This window comes from Eublepharis macularius, chromosome 10 (genome assembly GCF_028583425.1).
Source record: "Eublepharis macularius isolate TG4126 chromosome 10, MPM_Emac_v1.0, whole genome shotgun sequence".
Taxonomy (NCBI): domain Eukaryota; kingdom Metazoa; phylum Chordata; class Lepidosauria; order Squamata; family Eublepharidae; genus Eublepharis; species Eublepharis macularius.
The window spans coordinates 160,913-183,792 of NC_072799.1; the positions used below are offsets into that span (position 1 = coordinate 160,913).

The window sequence follows — 22,880 nt, forward strand, 5'->3', positions numbered from 1 at the left end:
AGTAACGGATGAGGAAATAAGTAAGGCAATACAATCTGCAAATCTAGGAAAGGCGCCAGGGCCAGACGGACTTACGGCTAAATTCTACAAGACAATGGCCAATGAACTGGCACCATTCCTAAAAGAGGTGATTAATGGAGTTTTAAAGGATCAACGGATTCCAGGTACCTGGAATGAAGCGAATATATCACTGATACCTAAAGAAGGCCAAGACTTGACAAACGTGAAAAATTACAGACCCATATCGTTACTCAATAATGACTATAAAATCTTTGCGAAGATATTGGCGGAGAGACTGAAGGGGTGGCTTTCGGAAGTTATTGAGGAGGAACAAGCAGGCTTTTTGCCAGACAGACAAATCAGAGACAATTTGAGGACAGTGATAAATGCTATTGAATATTATGATAAGCGTTGTGATAAAGAGGTTGGTTTCTTCTTTGTTGATGCTGAAAAGGCGTTTGATAATTTAAACTGGGACTTTATGTTTGCCACTATGGAAAAGCTACAAATGGGAGAAAGATTCATTAGAGCAATTAAGGAAATTTACAGAGACCAGAATGCAGCAATTGTGGTAAATGATGAAGTGACTAAGAAATTAGCTGTAAGTAAAGGAACAAGACAAGGTTGCCCGTTGTCTCCGCTGTTGTTCATTTTGGTATTGGAGATCCTGATGATACAAATACGACAAGATGAAGAAATCCGTGGAATAAAAATAAAGGACTATTCTTATAAGGTCAGAGCATTTGCGGATGACATAATGCTAATTGTAGAAGACCCAATGGAGAACATGCCAAAAGTGATAGATAAGATTAAGGAGTTCGGAGATTTGGCAGGTTTTTATATCAATAAAAAGAAATCAAAGGTATTATGCAAAAACATGACTAAGCAAAAACAACAATTGTTAATGGAAATAACGGAATGTGAAGTAACAAATAAGGTGAAATATTTGGGAATTGAACTGACTGCAAAGAACATAGACTTATTTAAAAACAACTATGAAAAATTATGGATTCAGATAGAGAGAGATCTGATCAAATGGAATAGACTGAATTTGTCATGGTTGGGAAGGATTGCAGCAGTTAAGATGAATGTGTTACCAAGAGTAATGTTTTTGCTACAGACAATACCAATCATCAGAGACTCTAAGCAATTCGAAAAATGGCAGAGGAAAATATCAGACTTTGTATGGGCAGGCAAGAAGCCTCGAGTGAAAATGAAAGTTTTACAAGATGCAAAAGAAAGAGGCGGAATGCAACTGCCCAATCTAAGACTTTACCATGACGCAATCTGCCTAGTGTGGTTGAAAGAGTGGATGACGTTAAAGAACAAGAAACTACTAGCCCTAGAGGGATACAAAAAAATATTTGGATGGCACGCATACCTATGGCATGATAAAGTAAAGGCGGACTCGATGTTTCTGCATCACTATATACGGAGAAGTTTATATACAATTTGGAAGAAGTACAGAATCTACTTACAAGAAGGAACCCCTTTGTGGGTAGTTCCATATGAGGTGATAGATCCGAGAGCTGTTGATAATGAGCAACAATGCTTAACTTATAAAGAAATAACTAGAATTGAAGCATCTAAACTTAGAATAAAGACTCAGGAGGAACTATTACCTTACTATGATTCCAGTATAGACAGATCAGAGATTTATATAACTCGGACTCTGTAAAGGGAGGTATACGAACAGAGAATTCGGAACTAGAGCAGACCCTTCTTAAAGAGGACAAGAAAAGAATATCCAAGGTATACCAAGTACTGTTGAAATGGTATACTGAGGATGAAATAGTTAAAGTACAAATGGTGAAATGGGCCATAAACTTCAACAAAGAAATAACAATGGAGGCATGGGAATACTTGTGGAAGATTACAATGAAGACAACGACATGCACCAACATTAAAGAGAACATTTACAAAATGATTTATCGTTGGTACATGACACCAAAGAAGATTGCGCTAGGGAACTTGAACACTTCTAATAAATGCTGGAAATGCAGGAAGCATGAGGGCTCCCTCTACCATATGTGGTGGACGTGTGAGGTAGCCAGGCAGTACTGGGGGGAAATAATAAGAGAAATGAGTGAGATTTTACAATTTCAAGTAAATAAGAACCCAGAACTCCTGCTACTAAACTTGGGAATGGAGGGAATTCCAGCCCATCATAGGACGTTGATATTTTACATGACGGCAGCAGCTAGACTTTTGTACGCGCAAAAATGGAAAGTACAAGAAGTGCCAACTATCGAAGATTGGATTTACAAATTGCTGTATATGGCAGAAATGGATAAAATGACAAGAAAACTGAGAAATCTGGACTCAGGACAGTTTAACACAGACTGGGAGAAGCTGAAACAATATTTGGAGAAGAAATGGGAGGTGGGAGGAGAACTGTGGCAGTTTGAGAACTATTGAAGTACATTAAAACGCAGAGGGGGGTGATCTTGCCGGGGGGGAGAAGAGGTATAAGTAAATCTCTAAGCAGTTATGTTACTAGATTGATATATATAGAATAATAAATAGAATATTGAGAGAAAACAACTAATCATAAGGGTTAAATATAGGGATTGATTAACTAATAATAATTTCTTTCTGATTTTGTACAATGTACCAAACTGAATATGTTTATCTGAAGGTATATATGAGTCAAATTGATTGATATCATATATAGATTTATGATTGAAGGGAATAGAAATATTAATGTAAACAAATATAACTAAAACAGAAAGAAGAAGATAGAATGAATAATATATAGAGTATAAGTTAAGCTGGTTGATTTATATGAATGTATGGTTTACATAGTTTACGTTATACAGAAATATTTGAAAATGGAATTATGGGATAAATTGTTTATCCATTATGGAAAAAGGGACTCATAGTTAGGGTACAGAGTATTAAAAATAGTTAAAGAAGTATTGCTTAGAATAAAGGGAGAATATATATTTGTTAGATAGAGGAATAAATAAAGAGTAAGGGAAAAGGGACAAAGGGTTGGAAAACTGTTGGAAGTCAACAAAAAAGGGAGGGAAAGGGAGGGGGTTAGAAACTGAGAAATGGGAAAATTGACTGTAATGTGTAAATATATGATCCTAACCCAATAAAAATTTTTTCAAAAAAAAAAAAAAAAGGGTTACTGTGGGGAGAAAGTCAGGGGAAAGGAGAGCATGCATGCTGCCCTAAGCTTCTTGGAGTAAAGGCAGGGCAAAAATGCTCTAATGAATTAACAAAATAGACAATAAAAATAATAAATAATAATAAAATTCGATTTATATACCGCCCTTCAGGACAACTTAATGCCCACTCAGAGCGGTTTACAAAGAGTGTTGTGATTATCCTCACAACAATCCCCCTATGAGGTGGGTGGGGCTGAGATAGCTCCGAGAGAGCTGTGACTGACCCAAGATCCCCCAGCTGGCTTCAAGTGGAGGAGTGGGGGATCAGACCTGGCTCTCCAGATTAGAGTCCTGCCGTTCTTAACCACTGCTTCATTGTCTGTGCCCTAACCCTGTTTCTAATGTACCTCTCGCTGTGTATCGTGACCAGGAAAGTGCAGCTGTTCGTGCCGCTGCCATATCACTGTTTGGGCAGCTGGTGACGAGAGCAAAAGAAGCTGACAAGGCCGTCCTAAAGAAGGAAGTGGTGTACAGCCTTCTTGCTCTGCTGCTCCATTTGAAAGACAGAGACAACACTGTGGCTATGGCAAGTCTGGCTGGAGGGAGTCCTTGCACCTCGCAGTATCCTACCAACACCTCCTTGCGGTTTGCGTTGCATCCTTTCTTGTGACCAGAAGATGCTTGGCTTTCCGAAAGAAAGTCCCCTTCCGATAAGGAGGGTGGGCTGAGCTGGGCAGATCTGGCCGTGCCCTCTGCGCCCTACACGGTTGGCCATTGTGTGGAAAAGGACGCGGGGCTCGGTGGCCCTTCACTGGTCTGAGCCAGCTGGGCTGTTCCTGTGCCCTTCGGATTCCAGAGGAGCTGGCTGGGCGCGCGGAATCATGTTGGAACTGTACGGACTGACGGGGCTTTCCCTGCCTCAAGCAGCCTGAAATGCCGCAGAGGGTTCTGGGCTGTGATCCTCTAATCACCTGCTGTTTCTCTGATACCTGAAATATTGTTGCAGGCATGCAAACTGACCCTCTTGAATTGTGGAATCTTTCTTGGATGGGCTCACCTGAAGTTGATGTTTCGCAGCATGGCTTGGGCGGACACCTGGAGCTGCTTGGTGAATGTGTGGAAGAATCTGGTCAGTAAATCCTTAGGGCTGCAAACATGGTTACCTTTATAACAAAATCACAAGTACTGTATATCAAATGCATTAATATCACAAGTATGAGTCCGTTTTGAGTGAACAACCTGCATGTTTCAGAACAATGGGGCAGCTTAAAGCCATTGGCAAGGCTTCTACCTCTGGCTGGAGCTGCCGCCTCCCAGCCCACGCCCTGCTGCCCCTGCTCTGCAGCCCGGAAGCCTTCCAGAGCTCCTTTTCTGTTATCGGCCTCTTTGGGCCCAAACACCTTTAAAGGATTCAGCAGCTTCTCTCCTGCTTTTTGCCCCAACATCAACCGGGCATAAGCGAGAAGGGGAAGAGTGCTGCGCTGCTCTGCCACTCTCCTCTCTCTGGTCTAGGCCCAAGCAGGGGCAAGAAGCTTCAGTGGTTGTCAGGCTCAACGAGAGAACATGGAAGTGGGGCAGCAGCTGGAACTTGCCCCTACATCTCAAGACGCAGCTGAAGCTGCTTCCCAGGCTGAGGAAGTGTCAGTTGGCCACCAGTGTCAGTGGCCCTTCTTGGTGCCTGTAGCACCACCCTGCCTGTTGGAGATCTTAGTTAGTTGATCCAGCAAAGCTACACAGTCAGGAAAGCATAGAAACACGTGTGGCAAAATACTATTCAAGCTAGAGCCAGTTTGGTGTAGTGGTTAAGAGCAGTGAGACTCTAATCTGGAGAACCGGGGTTGATTCCTCGCTCCTTCACTTGAAGCCAGCTGGGTGACCTTGGGTCAGTCACAGCTCTCTCAGAGCTCTCTCAGCCCCACCCACCTCACAGGGTGTTTTTGTTGTGGGGATAATAATAACATATTATGGGAGTATGAGAGCATGACATGCTTCCACAGAAGACCGGAAGGCAGGTGTCTTGATTCTGGCAAGGAGAGAGAGAGAACAAAGGCACAGGCAGAGGAGGAGTCAAAGGGAAGCTTCTAGCTCAGAGCCAAGCTACAAGTGACACCTGACACAGCTTGGACACTTGTCAGCTTCCCTCAAGTTTTGATGGGAAATGTAGGCATCCTGGTCTTGCAGCTGTAATGGAGAGCCAAGCTGTAAAACCAGGACGCCTACATTTTCCATCAAAACTTGAGGTTAGCTGACAAGTGTCCAACCTGTGTAAGCCATCACTTGTAGCTTGGCTCTCAGACAAAGAGACAACGTGGCTGTAGAGGAGAGGGCAGAACCTCCCTCCCGCGTCATGCTGAGTCACCTTTATTCCAGCATTGCTATTGGGCTGAGGCCTCAGCCGTGAAGGAGAGCATACAGAAGGCCCTTTACTGATCTGAGGTCTCTGCTTTAGTATGATCTCTTCTCCCTATTCTTCCTTTATTGCAATGCAATAAAAACATATAGGCACAGTTACCCTGGCACGGTCTTGATTTTGATAACACTCAGAGGATCCCAGGTGCAAGAAGAAGAAAAAAACACACCAGTCAGCTTTCCCCTCTCCAACTTCCCCCAGCCCCTCAGTCCTTCTGATGGAGGAGGCCTAGCAGGTTCCTGCCTTACCCAGCCTGGGTTAGGCAGGCTGCTTTTAAAGCTTGCTTTGGGGTCTCTCTCAGCAGTGGATGCTGGCTTTGACGCCAAAGAGCTTTCAGCACACTTTCTGGCAGCCAGCAGATATGGTGATCCTTCGGAATTCAAGGCAAAAACCTCCTGCCCAGAACTAACTTACCTTGTCCTCCTTCCCTTATCAGGGAAATTACCTTTAACAGACCCTAACTGGAGACAGGCACACACAAAACCTGTGCCTCTTCTGCCAGGAAGGAGAAACACACGTTCACACACGTTAGGCCTGAAACTAATCCCTTCTACTCCTTCTGGAGTTTCTTTCAACAAGGAGGCAGCATGGAGCCTGGGTCTGACTGATCTTCCCAGCACTGTTTTAGTTTCCCAAATGAGTGCAGTCATCGCCTAGAACGCCTCTTTTCCCATGATTCCTAAAGCCAGTCTAGGCAGTCTGTGCTGTAATGGCAAACCATCAAAATCATAACCTTCCCTCAGGCATGCCTTGTCCAGGACTTCCCCAAGTAGAAATAATTATGGAAGCAAGACCCCTCAGCCAGGGATCCCTTTGCCTTCATTGGGTAGACTGGGGAGTGTGGAACCCCCGCCCTGACCCCCAGCATAGTAGGGCTTACTACCCACAAGCCATCTGCCTGGCCTCCCTCTTTTTCCACCAGCTAGCGCACAGCAGGCCTGTGTGCTTTCCAGCAGAACACACAATCCCTGCTCTTCAGCAAGAGCTCCCTTCTCTGGGCAGAAACCCACACTGCAGTTGTTTGGGGTGTGTTACTTCCAGGACATGCTCTACCGGAAGGCTGCCCGTCTCAGCCACTGGGAAGGGGGACCCGAACCCCAGGCTTCAGTCGGGGGCCTTTCCTGGACCTCTTAGGTCTCCTGGAAACATTTACAGTTCACATTGCGAGTCACCCTGATTACCTAAACTAGAAAAGCAGCTAATAAATATTTTAAATAAACAAATGAAAACAAACATGTGCTGAGATGCCTGTATGGAGTCCAGTTTTCAGAGCCAAGGAGGAATTTGCCCTCACCACCTTGCGGCCTCCAGGCCTCTTGGAGGTTTGAAATACAACAGTGAAGGAAGGGTGACAAAGGTAGAAAACATGGAACTGTAGGGGAAAAGGATGATCCATTGATGTTGCAATATAGTACAATAGGGGTGCCAAACTTCTTTGAGCCTGCAGGCACCATATTTGCGTGTAATTTGTCACTCTTTTCTTTCTTAATAGATGAGGAACAACCATGATAATATCCATATTTTCATCTCTCAGGCGTTGGGTTATCTTCATCACCCCCAGATTGAGATAAGACACACTGCAACACGCTTCATTGGTAAGGACAAAAAATATTCTTCCCCTTTTCTATAGAAGCATTCCTTTGAATTATGTTGGAGTTTCCTCCATTGACAGTCAGTTTGGTGTGAGAGGCAGTTTGGTGTCGTGGATAAGAGCACAGGACTCCACTCTGGAGAACCGAGTTTGATTCCCCACTCCTCCACTTGAAGCCAGCTGGGTGATCTTGGGTCAGTCACAAAGCTAGAGATGGGCACGAACAGCAATACGAACAAAATAAAAGCCACGAACAGCCCAATCTGCTGTTCAGAGAACAAGCTGTTCGTGAGGCCACATTCTAAATGAATAGGTGGTCGTTGCAAGCCTCGTCGTTGCTGTTCGTCAAGCCAGACAGTCTGGCACCTGCAATCAATTCCCTTGGCAATGTAGGCAGGGATTGTCTGAACTCCTGCTGTTGCCCTGGAAACCCCAATCTAAGCCCAATTTAGCTTGATAGGCAGGTCTTCCTTCCAAGTGTGGAGCTCTGAATTTGTTACAAGAGAGCAAAGACCATGGAGGAGGGGGTGCTCCCAGCTCTGGCTAGTCTTTGCAGACAGTGGAGAGGGAGAGACAGCTGCTGTTGGCATTTTGATAGAGAGACAGGGAGAGTGCATTGGAGCTTGAATTTTCTTTGTGTGTGGTGGGATATGGATCTACCTCTTCAGGTTCCAGGGCTGCTGCCAGGCTCTGGGGCCAAGCTATTATTTACTATTGGTACCCTTCCTGCTGCCTGCTCAGGTAGGGTTTCTGGGAGTGGTGGGGTAGGGATCTTGACCAAACTTGGTTGATGGCTGGAGGAGAGCCTTCTGGCCCCTACGAACAGCCAACCACAAACATGTTCGTGAACAGGGTCATGTTTGTGGTTGTTCGTGAGTCCCTGTTCATGGATGGCAACAAACAACGAACATCATGTTTGGTCTTTTTTCTGTTCATGCCCATCTCTAGTCACAGCTCTGTCAGAGCTCTCTTAGGCCTACCCACCTCACAGGGTGATTGTTGTTGTGGGGATAATAGTAACATACTTTGTAACCCGCTCTGAGTGGGCGTTAAGTTGTCCTGAAGGGTGATATATAAATCAAATGTTGTTGTTATTAAAACAGTTCTAAAACATACACACATGACTTCTGATAATGACCATTATCCAATATTTTCTAAAGGATGTGAATATTGAGAAAATATTGGCTATTTGACGTCTGATGACCTTGCTGCCGCCACCAGTCTGTGACAAAACCTGAGAGATTATTTTCAGTAGTTTTGTCAGTGATGCTGATTTCATTAATTCGTTTAGCCAGTTCAGAAGTATGTCCTGAAAGAAACGGAAAGAAACCACTGCTGCATTTCGAGCCCTGTGCCCCTGACAATTCATTTTGAAGTCAGATTTCAAAATAGGATTTTTGTCATTTGTAAATGTATCAGATTTTAATGTTCCTCCTCAAATGACATTTTAGCTCATTTTGAAGGTGGTTCACTTGGCATTCCCTCAGAGATTCCTCCCCCCTCCCCAGTCTTCTAACTGTAGTTTTAATCATAGAACAGAAACAGAACCACAGGGTTAGATGGGACCTCCAGGGTCATCTAGTCCAACCCCCTGCACAATACAGGAAATTCACAACTACCTTCCCTCCTCACACACACACACACACACACACCACACACACACACACACACACACAGTGACCCCCTGCTCCATGCCCAGAAGGTGGCAAAACACCATCAGGATCCCTCGCTAAACTGGCCTGGGGGAGATTGCTGCCTGACCCCAAGGTGGTGATTGGCCTTAAAGCATGTAAGAAGGGGCCATGAGAATTTAGCATTAAATATTTATGATTCTTAGGACAAGATTTTAATCTGTATGTTTTAATTTGTCAGTTGATTTGGTGGGCTTATTGGGGAAGAAAGGTGAGTTAAAAGTCTTGTTAATAAATAAATAAACAATAATACAACTGCTTCTGGGTGTTTGTTAAAACAATTTTAGCCACCTTCCTACCTCATAGGCAGCTTACAAGATAAATAAAACTCAAGGCAGCTTACAAGATAAATAAAACAACAAGAAAAATACAGTTTAAAAACCCAGAATACAACTGCCAGGAAGTTGAGAAAATTTAAAGGTTTTCATTCCAGGGGCACTGTACAGATGAACAAGATCTTCAGGGTATGAGCCTTCTATAGTCAAAGCTCCCTTCTTCAGCCTCTGTATCTGAAGAAGGGAGCTGTGACTCTCAAAAGCTTACTCTCTGAAAACCTCGTTGGTCTCTAAGGTGCCCCTGGACTCAAATCCTACTTTTCTACTGTAGCCCGACACTAGAGAAAACTAAGTTAATTAAAAGCAGTCCTAACACCATCTTCAGCTGCTTCCTAAAGATCAACAATGAGGGGGGCAGGCACACTGTCCTGGGGATACTGTTTGATAATCATGGGACTGCCACCAAAAAGGCCCTCTCTCGTATACCCACCAAGTGAGCATTTTTAGCTAGTGGGACAGTCAGGAGGGCCTCTCCCTGTGATCTTAGTTCCTGGGAAGGAACATATGGGAGAAGACAGCCCTTCAGATACCTCGGTCCTGAGCCATATAGGGCTTTAAAGGTCAAAACCAACACCTTGAATTTGGACCAGGAGCAGATTGGTAGCCAGTGGAATTGCTGTTCATGCTCCAAATAGCTGCCCCCAGCCAGCAGTCTAGCCATTCCGCACCCGCTGCAGCAACTGAACACCCATCAAGGGCAGCCCCAAGTAGAGCGCATTGCAGTAGTCCACCCTAGATGTAACTACAGCATGGATCACTGTGGCTGGATCTGACTGAGGAACAAAATAGAAGAATTAAGTAACAACCTAAAAATACATATTAGAAAGTATTATAGATGTGCACAAATGTAGATTAAAAACAAGTTTAAAACATAAGGCCTGAATGGCAGGCTACATATATATGCTAAGACATCTCAAGGTACAGATGATGGTACAGTGCAATGGCTAACACAAATAGACCAAGGTACAGTAAAAAAACCCAACCAGACTCATTTTGGCCCTAAGGCCTTCTACAGTGGTCAATTGTAAACAATTTATAATCAAACACACCCACACATATAGAAACCAAACATGAAATGCTCCCAGTGTTTTATCTAGAGCTCTAGTATTGTGTGATAAAATACAAATATTGCAGTAGACCCAGGACTGCTTTCACACAATGCTCTCCATTTATTGTTGTACTCTGGGGCTTGGTTTCCAGTGTATAAGGGTGTGTTACATCAATCTGCAGTAAAGGTAGAATCATTCTATCTTTACTCCAGATTGATGTAAGAAATTCCCAAGCACCACCTTTCGAGACCAACCACGGTGCCTCTTAGCTCTAGCACCAAGAGGCAGCTCAGTAGGGTGCTATTGTTGATGGTATCAGAGGCTGCTGAGAGATCCAGCAGGACTAGCAAGATTATGTTCCCCCTGTCTAGTTCTCTTTAGAGACTCTCAACCAAGGTGACCAAAGTGGGCACTGTTCCAAGTCCTGGAATGAAGCCAGATTGAAATGGATCCAGAAAACCACTTGCTCTAGCTTCTTGCTCAAGAATGGAAGGTTGGAGACCAACCAGAAGTTTGCCAGCACAGTATGGCTCAGGGAGGGTTTTTTTTCCGAAACAGGTATAACCAGTGCTTTCTTGAGCATGGGCAGCAGAACTCCCACTCTCAAGGAAGAGTTTACCACTCCCCTGGCCCACCTGGCCAGTACATCTCGGGCAGCTTTTATCAGCCTGGGAGGGCAGGGGTTAAGAGCACAGAGGGTAGGTCTCGCCTCTCCAGGGAACATGCCCACACCCGTGGGACCCACAAGCCGAAAGATATTTAGCTAGTGTGCTTCATCCTTGTGCCTTCTAGAGGGTGTGCCCTGCCCATCATTTTGGGCTTTCTAACAGATCTGTCACCACCTTGTATCGCTTTTCATTTATTTACTTACTTTATTATAACCCATTGCTCTCATTGAGATTCAAGGCAGATTACAAAATATAAAAACAGTTTAATCAGGCAGCATAAGACCTCCATGAGCCATTGCTACAGGACTAGGACTACAGAATTAGAAAACAAGGCAAACGAAACCCAGTATAAGATACAGAAGACTATAAATAAGCAATGAAGAAAATGGATTACAGAAATAGCAAACGATCGAGTAAGAGCAAGAAAACATATGCAATAAACAGTGGGAAAGACCCCGATCCTACCGCCCCTAGGAATATGCCCTCCCCAGCCACTCCAGTGTACTGTAAGTGTGTTTCCTGCCCGTTTTGCACATCTTGCGGAATGATTGGCATTATGCCTCGCTTTGAGTTAAGAGTGTGCTGGCGGGGATCTGATGCAACATGTTCCACGCAGTTTTGTCTGCCACAGAATCCTTGCCCACTGCTGAGGGTCAGAGGATGTTGTCGGGTATAAGGTAAGCACTCGCACAAGTGAAAACAAAACCACAGCCATAGCAATTCTTGTATGGGACAAGGAATGGAATGCTTTTGACTTTGTTACATTTTTGTCATAGGCAGTTTGCGTGTTTTACTTGCAAATCAGCCATGTCCCTTTTGTGTGCATCACATCACAGGAAAAGACCTCCTGGCCACTCCCTTGAGCATCGGCAGCCTCTGCTGCAAGCGCTGAGATCCTTCAGCGGTGCTCTGCCTCATTGTGTTCATTTTTATCTAGGTCACACTCTCAACTATTACAGCTCTCAGCTATCAAAAAACCTCGACCAGGACGACATCTGCCACCTTACCAAAGGTAAGGAGTTTCCATCTTACCTTGAAGAAGTGGCAGGGAGGAATAGCTGTATGGCCTTCTCTTAGGGCTCTGGGGGTCCTTGGAGGCAGAGAGGCATCAGAGAAGAGTTCCAAGTGCTCACGTGTGAGCACCCAATGACATTGACAGGCAAGAGATGTGGGGTGAACAAAAAGAAGCACTTCTTTAGGCCATGCAGAATTCAGTTGTAGAGTTCAGAGGACGCAGAGGAGACCGTGTGCACTGATTCATAGAAGAGAAGGCCACCAATGACTGCTGGCCACGGTGAGTAAGGGGAACCTCCATATTCAGAGACAGCAAAGCCCTGACTGCCAGTGCTGGGAGGAAGCAGGTGAGGAAGCTTTTGGTCATCCAGAGTGATGGGCTGGCGACTGTTCGACTGGATGGACAACCGGCCTGATCCAGCAGGACTCTTCTTACAGTATGTGATAAATAAATCATACGTTAGCCCCAGAAACCTAATTAAAGGATTCCATGTTTAGGCCATGAGCAGAATCTATCGTTTAGCAGTGGAAGCATAATTATCGGTGGTTGTAAGCTGGTTCTGCTGGCTGGTGTGTGTACAGGAGAGAAAATAACAAAGCATACACTTGCTTATACTTAGAAAGGAAGTAAGAATTCTTTATTGTAGGAACACCATACTCTGATAGGAAAGGAGGAGAGACAGATCCTATCGACTTGTCTAGTCTCAGGATGGACATGGATGCTAGGACAAGTCCTGCACCCATGCTTCCAAGAGGGAGGGAGGAGAAGGAGAGATGGTGCCTGGAACAAAGCCAGGAAAAGAAGAGTGAGAAGGAGGAAGTTGCGAGGAGGAAGTCCTGAGAATAACAATCTACATACCAAAGGGATAGTCAGAGCAGGAGACAGGATGCCCTGACCTCTCTGTCTTCCTAACTCTTTGACTTGTCCCCTTCTAAAACCTGAGGAAAGGGACAGCACTGAGTCCTCCTCTTATTTAATAAATAAAAGGAAAATGTAGTCTGAGCTTTCACCAAACTTGTGAAGCCTCAGACCACATTTCCCTTTTCTGAGTAACTGAGGAAACTATCGTTTCAGGTTGTGTTGGCCCATAGTAAAAGAGCAAGATTTGGGTCCAAGCTAAAGCTCATATCCTGGAAATCTAGCTGGTCTTGAAGGTGCCACTGGACCCCCGTCAGGGAGGTGCCCCTTGTTCCTCTCCCATCCTGAGTCAGCAACTGGCTGCTCAGACTCCTAGGAGGCCCAGGAAAAGCAGAGGAGCTCCATTCACTAAAAGACCTTTCAGTCGGAGAGAGGGTGTGAGTTTGCTCAGGTGACACGATACACAGTGCTAGCGAACTAAAACAGGCAAAGTAAAAAGTATTTTATTTTAAGAAATTTAGGAGGGTTAACAGAAAAGCTAACATTACCCAGTCAAGCTTTACAAGCATATAGACACATAAAATAACAAATCCTTACCAAGGCTAAATAGGGCTAACTTAAGAAAGTCAACTGGCTGGTTACTAACTCTGGAGCTGAACCTCACCAATAAAGCCCATAAGATGCCAGGCTGGCCTTGCAGTGCTGGAGAAGAGACGCTGCCGCAGCTGGTGGCGCCGTCCAGGCAGCGGTATTCCCACTAAGGCAATGATCCAGCAGCAAAAGGGGGAACGCGCTGCCTGCATGGCTGGAACAGCCCTGTCTTAAAGCAGATTCAACCAATCAGGGCGTAACACCGATTGGCAGCTGCTGCCCTGAGAAACTTGTGAAAGGAGATAAAACATGCCGATACACAAGCCCTGCCAAGGTCACTCCGATGTGGGCAATTTGCCTGCGGAAGTCTTTCTCAAGCATGTGAGGCTAATTCTACTCATGAGACGGTTCTTAAAGCTAACCCATCATAACAATGTCCCTCAGGCTCAGCTGCCCAATTCTGAAATCTTGTTCAAATGGAACGATGCAGCTGGTGTGGAATTGGAGACCAGCCGGAGTTCCTCCCCTGCTTCCCCCAGGAATAAGAGGTGGGCATGGACACCCCGGCAGTCTCAAAGGGTTGTTGTTGGTTTTTTTAACTTAGTTCTTTTGGCCCCGGCTTTGCAGTTTTTGTGAGGTTCTTTGGAAGGCTGAAGCCTTCCACCAACTTAAGTTGTGCTTTTGTTAGAGGAGGAGCCTCTTAAGTTGGAGGAAGGCTTCTTAGGCTTCCAAAGGGTGGCTCCTTGGAAGAATGGTTGGCTCCACCCCCAAAACTGTCTCACCTGTTCCAACTTGGAGGGTGAGATGAGACTAGAATTGGTACTTTGGGTGCACACTAGTTCTTCTGTTATAGACAGATTCCAATTGAATGCCGATGGGGTCCTCAGGGCTGTGACAGCTACCACTTGGGTGGGTCGCATGAATCAAGAGTGCATCTTGGGTTTTAAAACCATGCCTGAAAAAGGTATTGGCGTAATTGGCTGAAATTCCTAATTCCCTCACCAACTGAGGGTGCACTTCCTATACCTTTATATATTTAAAAATGTATAGCCCACTTTTCTCCCCAATAGGGAACTAAAGCAGTTTTGATACCATTCTTCCCTCCTCCATATTATCTTCATAACAGCAACCTTGTGAGGTTGGCTAGGCTTTTGATGGAAGCTGTTATTAGACCTGTTCTTTTAAAAAAAAATCTTAATTGGCTAAGGATGAGGTGACCAATTATAGGCCAGTGTCCCATTTACATTTCCTGGGAAAGGTGATAGAGCATGTGGAGGCAGGGCAGCTCCAGGTTTTTGGGACTGGAACCAAAATGGCTTTAGTTGAACTGATGGATAATCTTCATTTAAAGCTGGATAGGGGACAGTTATTATTACTGAGATTCAATTTGGAACCCGGCGGCTCTCCTCCCCACCGTGCGCTGGACCCCAGCACACGTTCTGAGGGTGTATGGCAGTTCAACCCCTGATATGTTGAAGAGCTCAAAGAATATTGGGTCGACCAGGGACCGGGTACTGTGGCTATCTAGGATGACGTACATCTTGATGGCCTGTTCAGGTTGGCCAGCAGGAAAGACTTTGGCGAGACATATCTGATGGCAGGACCGGTTGTTGCTTCCAACGCCGCACACTTGAGTGCAGTGGGCCGAAACAGGCTTCTCTCCTTGGGAGGCAGGGTTGTCCGACACAACTGGCTGTGTTGGTGTGGCATCTGTGTGCATGGCAGTTGCATGTGTGTCGCTGCTGCACTCGCAGCATTTTATATAAGTCTTGCAATCAGTTGAGGCATGTTCTCGAGATTGGCAACAACGGGAACACATCTTGAGCTCTGAAATCGTGAGCTTCCTCACTGTCAGTGGCAGTTTCCTGAAAGTTGAGCACCTGTTCGCAGAGTGTCCCTCCATGTGGAGTGGACAGAAATACGTAGGCCGTGCCGTCGACTTCTGTGCTGATGGCTGCGCTGGCGACTTCGATGTTGAAGGTTTACTTACGACTTCCTGTTTGGGATCCATGGAGGTCTAACGCAGCTCCACTTGCGGAGCTGACCGGACTGCCGTTTTAACCGGCCGGCGGGGTGAAAATAGCCCGCGGCCGACTGCTCTCAGGCGGGGAGCAGGCAAAGAACGCTCAAGACCCTAGGGTGAGCTAGATCTCGGACGAGGGGGGGCTCTACACAACGAGTCTCCCCCCGATCCTTGAGGTCCCACCTTGCGACGGGTCGGCTATAATCTCTGCGGCAGTTTTGGGGCCAATTCGGCTGGCATAAGACCTACATACCCAAGCATCGATTGGGGGAAGAAGCTGAGAGGAGAACTTAAAATCGAAACAGCGATTACAACCCGAGAAAAGTGAAGAGAAGGTAAAGATCATTATCTTCTGAGACGGGACAGATTGATAAAAACAGAGAGGAAAAAAAGTAGATTTTTAAACTGCAACAGACTAGTGAAAAGGAGGGGAAGACTCGGCAGGAATTGAATTTAAAAAGAGACTAAGTTTAAAGAAGTTATTAAAGAAATGGGACTATTGTTTTGAATACCTGTGGCTTTGGAGCTGTGAGAAAAAGACACCATCGCGAGATCTGCTGTGGGAAGACGGGAGACAGGAAGTGCGTAATAACAATAGAGTGGCTGGAGAGAAGCGGCCCTTGCTGGAGGGCAGGAAGTAGGGAATCGCCATTTTTGAAAGGGGAAGGGTCGCGGCTTCAGCGGAAGAGGAAGTAGGCCATCTTGGATTACAAAATCATAGAGAAACCATAGAGAAAAGACGCCCGACATTTTGGACTCTTTAAAATTTAATTTCTATAAGAAGACCGGGACATTTAAAATAGAAAAACGTTAAATTTTACGCCACGGAGTTAAGGAAGAGAGCGGATTCGTGGGAGCGAGCTAAAGCAAGCCCCACGATGTCAAAAAAAGAGTGGCAATCGGCAATAGAAAACCTGGATAAAAACCTGGACAAAAAACTTTTAGATATGATTAAAGAACTTAAGGACACGAAATTGGAGCTGATAAAAGAGGTTAAAGAGGTTACACAGACAGTAAAATCGGAGCTGTCAGAAGTGAAAAAAGGTATGGAAACAATACGAAGTGAATTACAAGGAACGCAGCAGAGAGTTAAAACAGTAGAAGACGCGATGGAGAATTTAGCAGACACGCAACAAACAGAGATGAGATTGGTGAAGGGGAGAATGTCAGTTGCAGAAACTAAACATATGGAGAAGCAGCTACGTTTTCGTGGCTTGCCAGAAGTGGAAGGAAAGTCAGCGCAAGAACAGATGACTGAGGTGTTGGCTGAGTACCTGGGGAAGGAGGAGGAGGAAGTTGTGGCTATCCTAGATGTGGCATACCGTGTGAATTCGAGAATAGCAACCCAGAGGAAACTACCAAGAGATGTGATTGTGCAGTTTACAACACGAAATATGAAAGAGAGGATTGTGACAAAACAGTTTCAAGATCCATTGGAGATTGATGGCAAGACGATTATTATAATGAAGGAACTGCCCAGATCAGTGTTACTGGACCGGAAAAAATATAAAGTGCTAATTCAGATTTTGAAGGACATGAAAATCAGGTACAGATGGGAGTTACCGGAAGGAGTGTCCTTTGAGTTTGGAGGGGCCAAAAAACGCATCAGATCTGAGCGAGAGATGGAGCGATTTATTAAGGACAATGAAAAAGACTTACCAACAAGATCATGAGTATGGAGTGTAAAGTATTATCTTGGAATGTAAATGGACTAAACTCACCGAATAAGAGGAAAAATACTTTTCACTGGCTACTAAAACAAAAATGTGACATTGTTTGTTTGCAAGAGACCCATATCAGAAAGCAGGATGTAAAATATTTAAAATCTGGAAAACTGGGCAAAGAATATGTAGCGGCCTCCAACAAGAAAAAAAGAGGAGTGGTGTTGTACATAAAAGAGGAGCTACAGCCAAAATTTGTTATGAGAGATGTGGAAGCTAGATTTGTAGCAGTGGAATGTATTTGGAATTTAAAGAGAGTGTTGGTAGTCGGACTTTATGCACCTAACGGTGCAAAAGAAAGCTTCTTTGAGGATTTAAGGAAGCATTTAGACGATCTTGCATATGACCAGATAATTCTTGCTGGAGACTTCAATGGAGTGACAGACTTGGAACTAGACAAAAAGACTACAACGGCACAAAAGAAAAGAGGACTATTACCAAAGCTTTTTTTTGAGTTGATTCAACAAGAGACTCTTGAAGATGTATGGAGGAGAGAATATCCTAAAAGCAGACAGTTTACTTTTTATTCTGCAAGGCATTCTACATTATCAAGAATTGATATGATCTGGGCCTCAAAAGACTTAGCATTATGGACTAAGGAGGTAGAAATAATGCCTATGGTAGGCTCAGATCACAACCCAATTATGTGGAAATTTGGAAAAAAGAGAAAAAGGAAAGCATGGAGAATAAATGAGGACTTGTTACAGGAAAGAGAGAATATGGAAATACTGAGAAGAGAGACAAAGTTTTTTATACAATACAACGTGAATAAAGAAGTACCAACCAATAAAGTTTGGGATGCTTACAAGGCGGTTGTAAGGGGCATACTAATGGACTTAAATGGTAGAGCAAGAAAGAAGAAAGAGGAGAAAAGACAAGAGATTGAGGAGAAAATAAAAGCCAAAGAAATACAGCTAAAAAAGAGACCAGGGAAAAAGAAGGTATACCAGGAAATTAAAATACTTCAAGAACAGCTAACAGCAATGAGCAATAAAGAATTGGAGTGGAATCTCAAAAGACTGAATCAAAAAGCGTTTGAGGGTGCTAATAAACCTGGGAAGTACCTGGCATGGCAATTGAAGAAGAAAAGGGAAAAGAAGATAATAAATAAAATTTGCGAAGATAACAAAACGTATTTGGAGCAGGCTACCATTAGTAGAGCCTTTTATAAATTTTACGCTAAGCTGTATAATAAAAAAGAAGTAAACAAAGAATCAATAGCGTCATATTTGGAGAAAACCAAACTTCCAGAAATCTCGGAAGCTTGGAGAAATAAGTTGAATAGTGAAGTAACTGACGAGGAAATAAGTAAGGCAATACAATCTGCAAATCTAGGAAAGGCGCCAGGGCCAGATGGACTTACGGCTAAATTCTATAAGACAATGGCTAATGAACTGGCACCATTCCTAAAAGAGGTGATGAATGGGGTTTTAAGGGATCAAAGGATTCCAGAAACTTGGAGTGAAGCGAATATATCATTGATCCCAAAAGAGGGCCAAGACCTGACTAATGTGAAAAATTATAGACCTATATCGCTACTCAACAATGACTATAAAATTTTTGCGAAGATATTGGCGGAGAGATTGAAGGGGTGGCTCTCGGAAGTCATAGAGGAGGAACAAGCAGGCTTTTTGCCAGACAGACAAACAAGAGACAACTTAAGGACAGTGATCAATGCTATTGAATATTATGACAAGCGTTGTGACAAAGAGGTTGGTTTCTTCTTTGTAGACGCTGAAAAAGCGTTTGACAATTTAAACTGGGACTTTATGTTTGCCACTATGGAAAAGCTACAATTGGGAGAAAGATTCATCAGAGCAATTAAGGAAATTTATAGAGACCAGACTGCAGCAATCGTGGTGAATGATGAATTGACCAAGAAATTGACGATAAGTAAAGGAACAAGACAAGGTTGCCCGTTATCTCCATTGTTGTTCATTTTAGTATTGGAGATTCTGATGATACAAATACGTCAAGATGATGAAATTCGTGGAATAAAAATAAAGGGCTATTCATACAAGGTCAGAGCATTTGCGGATGACATAATGTTAATTGTAGAGGACCCATTGGAGAACATGCCAAGAGTGATAGATAAGATCAAGGAGTTTGGAGACTTGGCAGGTTTCTTCATTAACAAAAAGAAGTCAAAGATATTATGCAAAAATATGACTAAGCAGAAACAACAATTGTTAATGGAAACAACGGATTGTGAAGTAACAAGTAAAGTGAAATATTTGGGAGTCGAATTAACTGCAAAGAACATAGATCTATTCAAAAACAATTATGAAAAACTATGGACTCAGATAGAGAGAGACTTGATTAAATGGAATAGATTGAATTTGTCATGGTTGGGCAGGATTGCAGCAGTTAAGATGAATGTGTTACCAAGAGTAATGTTTTTGCTACAGACAATACCAATCATCAGAGACTCCAAACAATTTGAAAAATGGCAGAGGAAAATATCAGATTTTGTTTGGGCAGGCAAGAAGCCTCGAGTGAAAGTGAAAGTTTTACAAGATGCAAAGGAAAGAGGCGGAATGCAACTGCCCAATCTGAGACTTTATCATGATGCAATCTGCCTAGTTTGGTTGAAAGAATGGATGACATTAAAGAACAAGAAACTATTAGCCCTAGAGGGATATAAAAAAATATTTGGATGGCACGCATATTTATGGCATGACAAAGTAAAGGTCAACTCGATGTTCCTGCATCACTTTGTTCGGAGAAGTCTATACATAATCTGGAAGAAGTACAGAATTTATCTACAAGAAGGAACCCCTTTGTGGGTGGTTCCATATGAGGTGATAGACCCGAGAGCTGTTGATAATGAACAACAATGTTTAACGTATAAAGAAATAACTAAAACTGAAGCATCCAAACTTAGAATAAAGACACAAGAGGAACTATCACCTAACTACGATTGGTTCCAGTATAGACAGATCAGAGACTTATATAATTCGGACTCTGTAAAGGGAGGTATACGAATAGAGAATTCGGAACTAGAGCAGACCCTTCTTAAAGAAGATAAGAAAAGAATATCCAAGGTATATCAAGTACTGTTGAAGTGGTATACCGAGGATGAGACAGTTAAAACACAAATGGTGAAATGGGCTATAAACTTTAATAAAGAAATAACAATGGAGGCATGGGAATACTTGTGGAAAACTACAATGAAGACAACGACATGTATTAATATCAAAGAGAACATTTACAAAATGATCTATCGTTGGTACATGACACCAAAGAAGATTGCGCTAGGGAATTTGAATACTTCTAATAAATGCTGGAAATGTAAGAAGCATGAGGGCTCCCTCTATCATATGTGGTGGTCGTGTGAGGTAGCCAGGCAGTACTGGGGGGAAATAATAAGAGAAATGAGTGAAATTTTACAATTTCAAATTAATAAGAACCCAGAACTCCTGCTACTGAACTTGGGAATGGAGGGAATTCCAGCCCAACACAGGACGTTGATATTTTATATGACAGCAGCAGCTAGACTTTTGTATGCGCAAAAATGGAAAGTACAAGAAGTGCCAACTATTGAAGATTGGACTTACAAATTGCTGTATATGGCTGAAATGGACAAGATGACAAGAAAACTGAGAGATCTGGACTCAGGGCAGTTCAACACAGACTGGGAGAAGCTGAAACAATACCTGGAGAAGAAATGGGAGGTGGGAGGAAAACTGTGGCAGTTTGAGAACTACTGAAGTATTGAAGTAGAGGGGGGAGACTTTACCGGGGGGAGAAGAGATAAATGTGAATTAATAAGCAGTCAGATTAATAGATTGACATATATATAGATATATATAGGTTAACAAACAGAACATAGAGAAAATAATTAATTATAAGGACTAAATATAAGGAGCGATTAACTAACAATATTTTCTTTTTTTTCTGACAAGTTTTGTACCAAACTGAATGTCTGAAGATATAGATGGGTCAAATTGATTGATTACGTGAGGAGAGATATATAGAACTATTATAAAAAGATAGAATGAGTAATATATATAGAGAATAAGTCAAATTGTTTGATATAAACGAATGTATGATCTATATGGTTTATGATATATAGAAATACCTGAAATTGAAAAATTGGGATAAATTGTTTATCTAAGATGGAAACAAAGGCTTACAGTTTGGGCATATAATGTTAAAAATAGTTAAGGATGTACTGCTTAGAATAATGGAGAATATATATTTGTTTTAGATAGAGGAAGCTAATAAAAGTAAGGGAAAGGGGACAAAGGGTTGGAAAGCTGTTGGAAGTCAACAAAAAGGGGGGGGAAAGGGAGGGGGTTAGAGATGAAAAAATTGGGGAAAATTGAATGTAAATGTGGAAATAATGGATTCTAACCCAATAAAAATTTTTTCAAAAAAAAAAAGAAGGTTTACTTACGGTGGCTTCGCCAGGCGTCGTGGAGACCCCTGTTTTTAGCAACGAAGCAGTTGTCTTGGCTCTGGAGTCCCGTAGAGGCTTGTGCCTGGTATCCCGTGAAGGCACAGTCCTGATGTCCCGAGAATGAGTCTTCTCATCACGAGGCTCATTGGGGTGCGCGTAATATCCGCATTGGGAATCATTACGTGTCTCCGCCAGCGAGGCGATGAAACTCACGAGGTTTGAGAAAGGAGGGTATGCTCCACGATGTACTTTTTTGTAGGAGCTCACCGTGTCACCCCACTTATCTTGAAGCGGGCGTGGCAGTTTCTCTATGATGCTCCTCTGTGTGTAGTACTGATCGAGGCAAGCTAACCCTGGTAGTGCTGGATTCTTCTTAGCAGCCTGCAACTCAGTAAGAAGATCAGCCAAGTCCCAAAGTTTACGTGGTTCATTGTAGGGTATTCTGGGGAACTTGTTCAGGCGCCTCATGAGTGAGACCTCAAGCTCTGATGAGTCGCCATAATGTTTGTCGAGCCGGTCCCACGCTAGCGGCAAGGCTGTTTCAGGATCCTCGACATTAGCTGCATGAATGCGGTCCACCTGGGCTGCAGACTCAGGTCCCAGCCATGCAGCTAGAAGTGTGAGTTCTTCATTTGCCTGTAATCCCATGTCTTTAGTAGCATTACGGAACTTCGATTTCCAGAGCAAGTAGTCCTCTGGGTGATCTGAAAACTTCTGCATGCCTCTTTCAGCGAGGTCCCGCTTTGTCCACCGATGCGCATACACAGGCATAAGAACAGGAGCGGTGAGCTTTGAGGCTGGGCCGCCAGGAGCAGATGGTTGAGGCAACGGGGGTGCAGCAATAGCAGTTGGAGCCCGGGGTGACACGCCTGGATCCAGGGTGTCCAGAGGCTCCACAAGCCCGAGCGAGGTCTGGACTGGCATGGAAGGTACAGGCTGGGTAGGCGCCGCTGGTTTGAATTCCGGAGCAGCGGGGTCAAGCGCTAGTGCGGCAAGGCCTTTTGTGAAGGCACTTTGTTCTTCTACATAGGTCAGTACCCGTAGAGTTGGATTCAGCTCCTCCAGCTGTGGCAGGTTGTGATCTGAATCCGAATCCTGGAAGCCGTCCTCTAGGGCCTTCGCCTTGGCGCGTAACTCCGCTGCTTTTGCTTCCTTTTGGAGTGTCCGTAGCTGAACATCCCTGTCGGTAGCTTCCTTCCGTAGCTGAGCCTCCATGTTGGCGGCTTCCTTCCTTAGCTGAGCTTCCCTGTTGGCAGCTTCCTTCATCAGCTGAGCTTCCCTGTTGGCAGCTTCCTTCATCAGTTCTTCTTCCTTCTTGGCAAATTCAGCCCTCTTGGTTGCCACAGCAGCTTCTGCCTTTGCTTTGGCCACCTCCAAGGCAAACAAGGAGGTATTAGAACGATGAGAACA

General features: G+C 43.9%; 1 protein-coding gene across 1 annotated transcript in view; it reads left to right on the forward strand.

The window, feature by feature from the left end:
- The window catches only part of LOC129336913 (maestro heat-like repeat family member 5), a 120,279-nt gene that overhangs the window by 81,479 nt on the left and 15,920 nt on the right, over positions 1–22,880 (forward strand). Inside the window, exons 26-29 of the mRNA XM_054990329.1 lie at positions 3,547–3,702; positions 4,123–4,245; positions 7,019–7,121; positions 11,798–11,872. Coding sequence (XP_054846304.1) covers positions 3,547–3,702; positions 4,123–4,245; positions 7,019–7,121; positions 11,798–11,872 — 457 coding nt within the window. The remainder of the gene's footprint in view (positions 1–3,546; positions 3,703–4,122; positions 4,246–7,018; positions 7,122–11,797; positions 11,873–22,880) is intronic.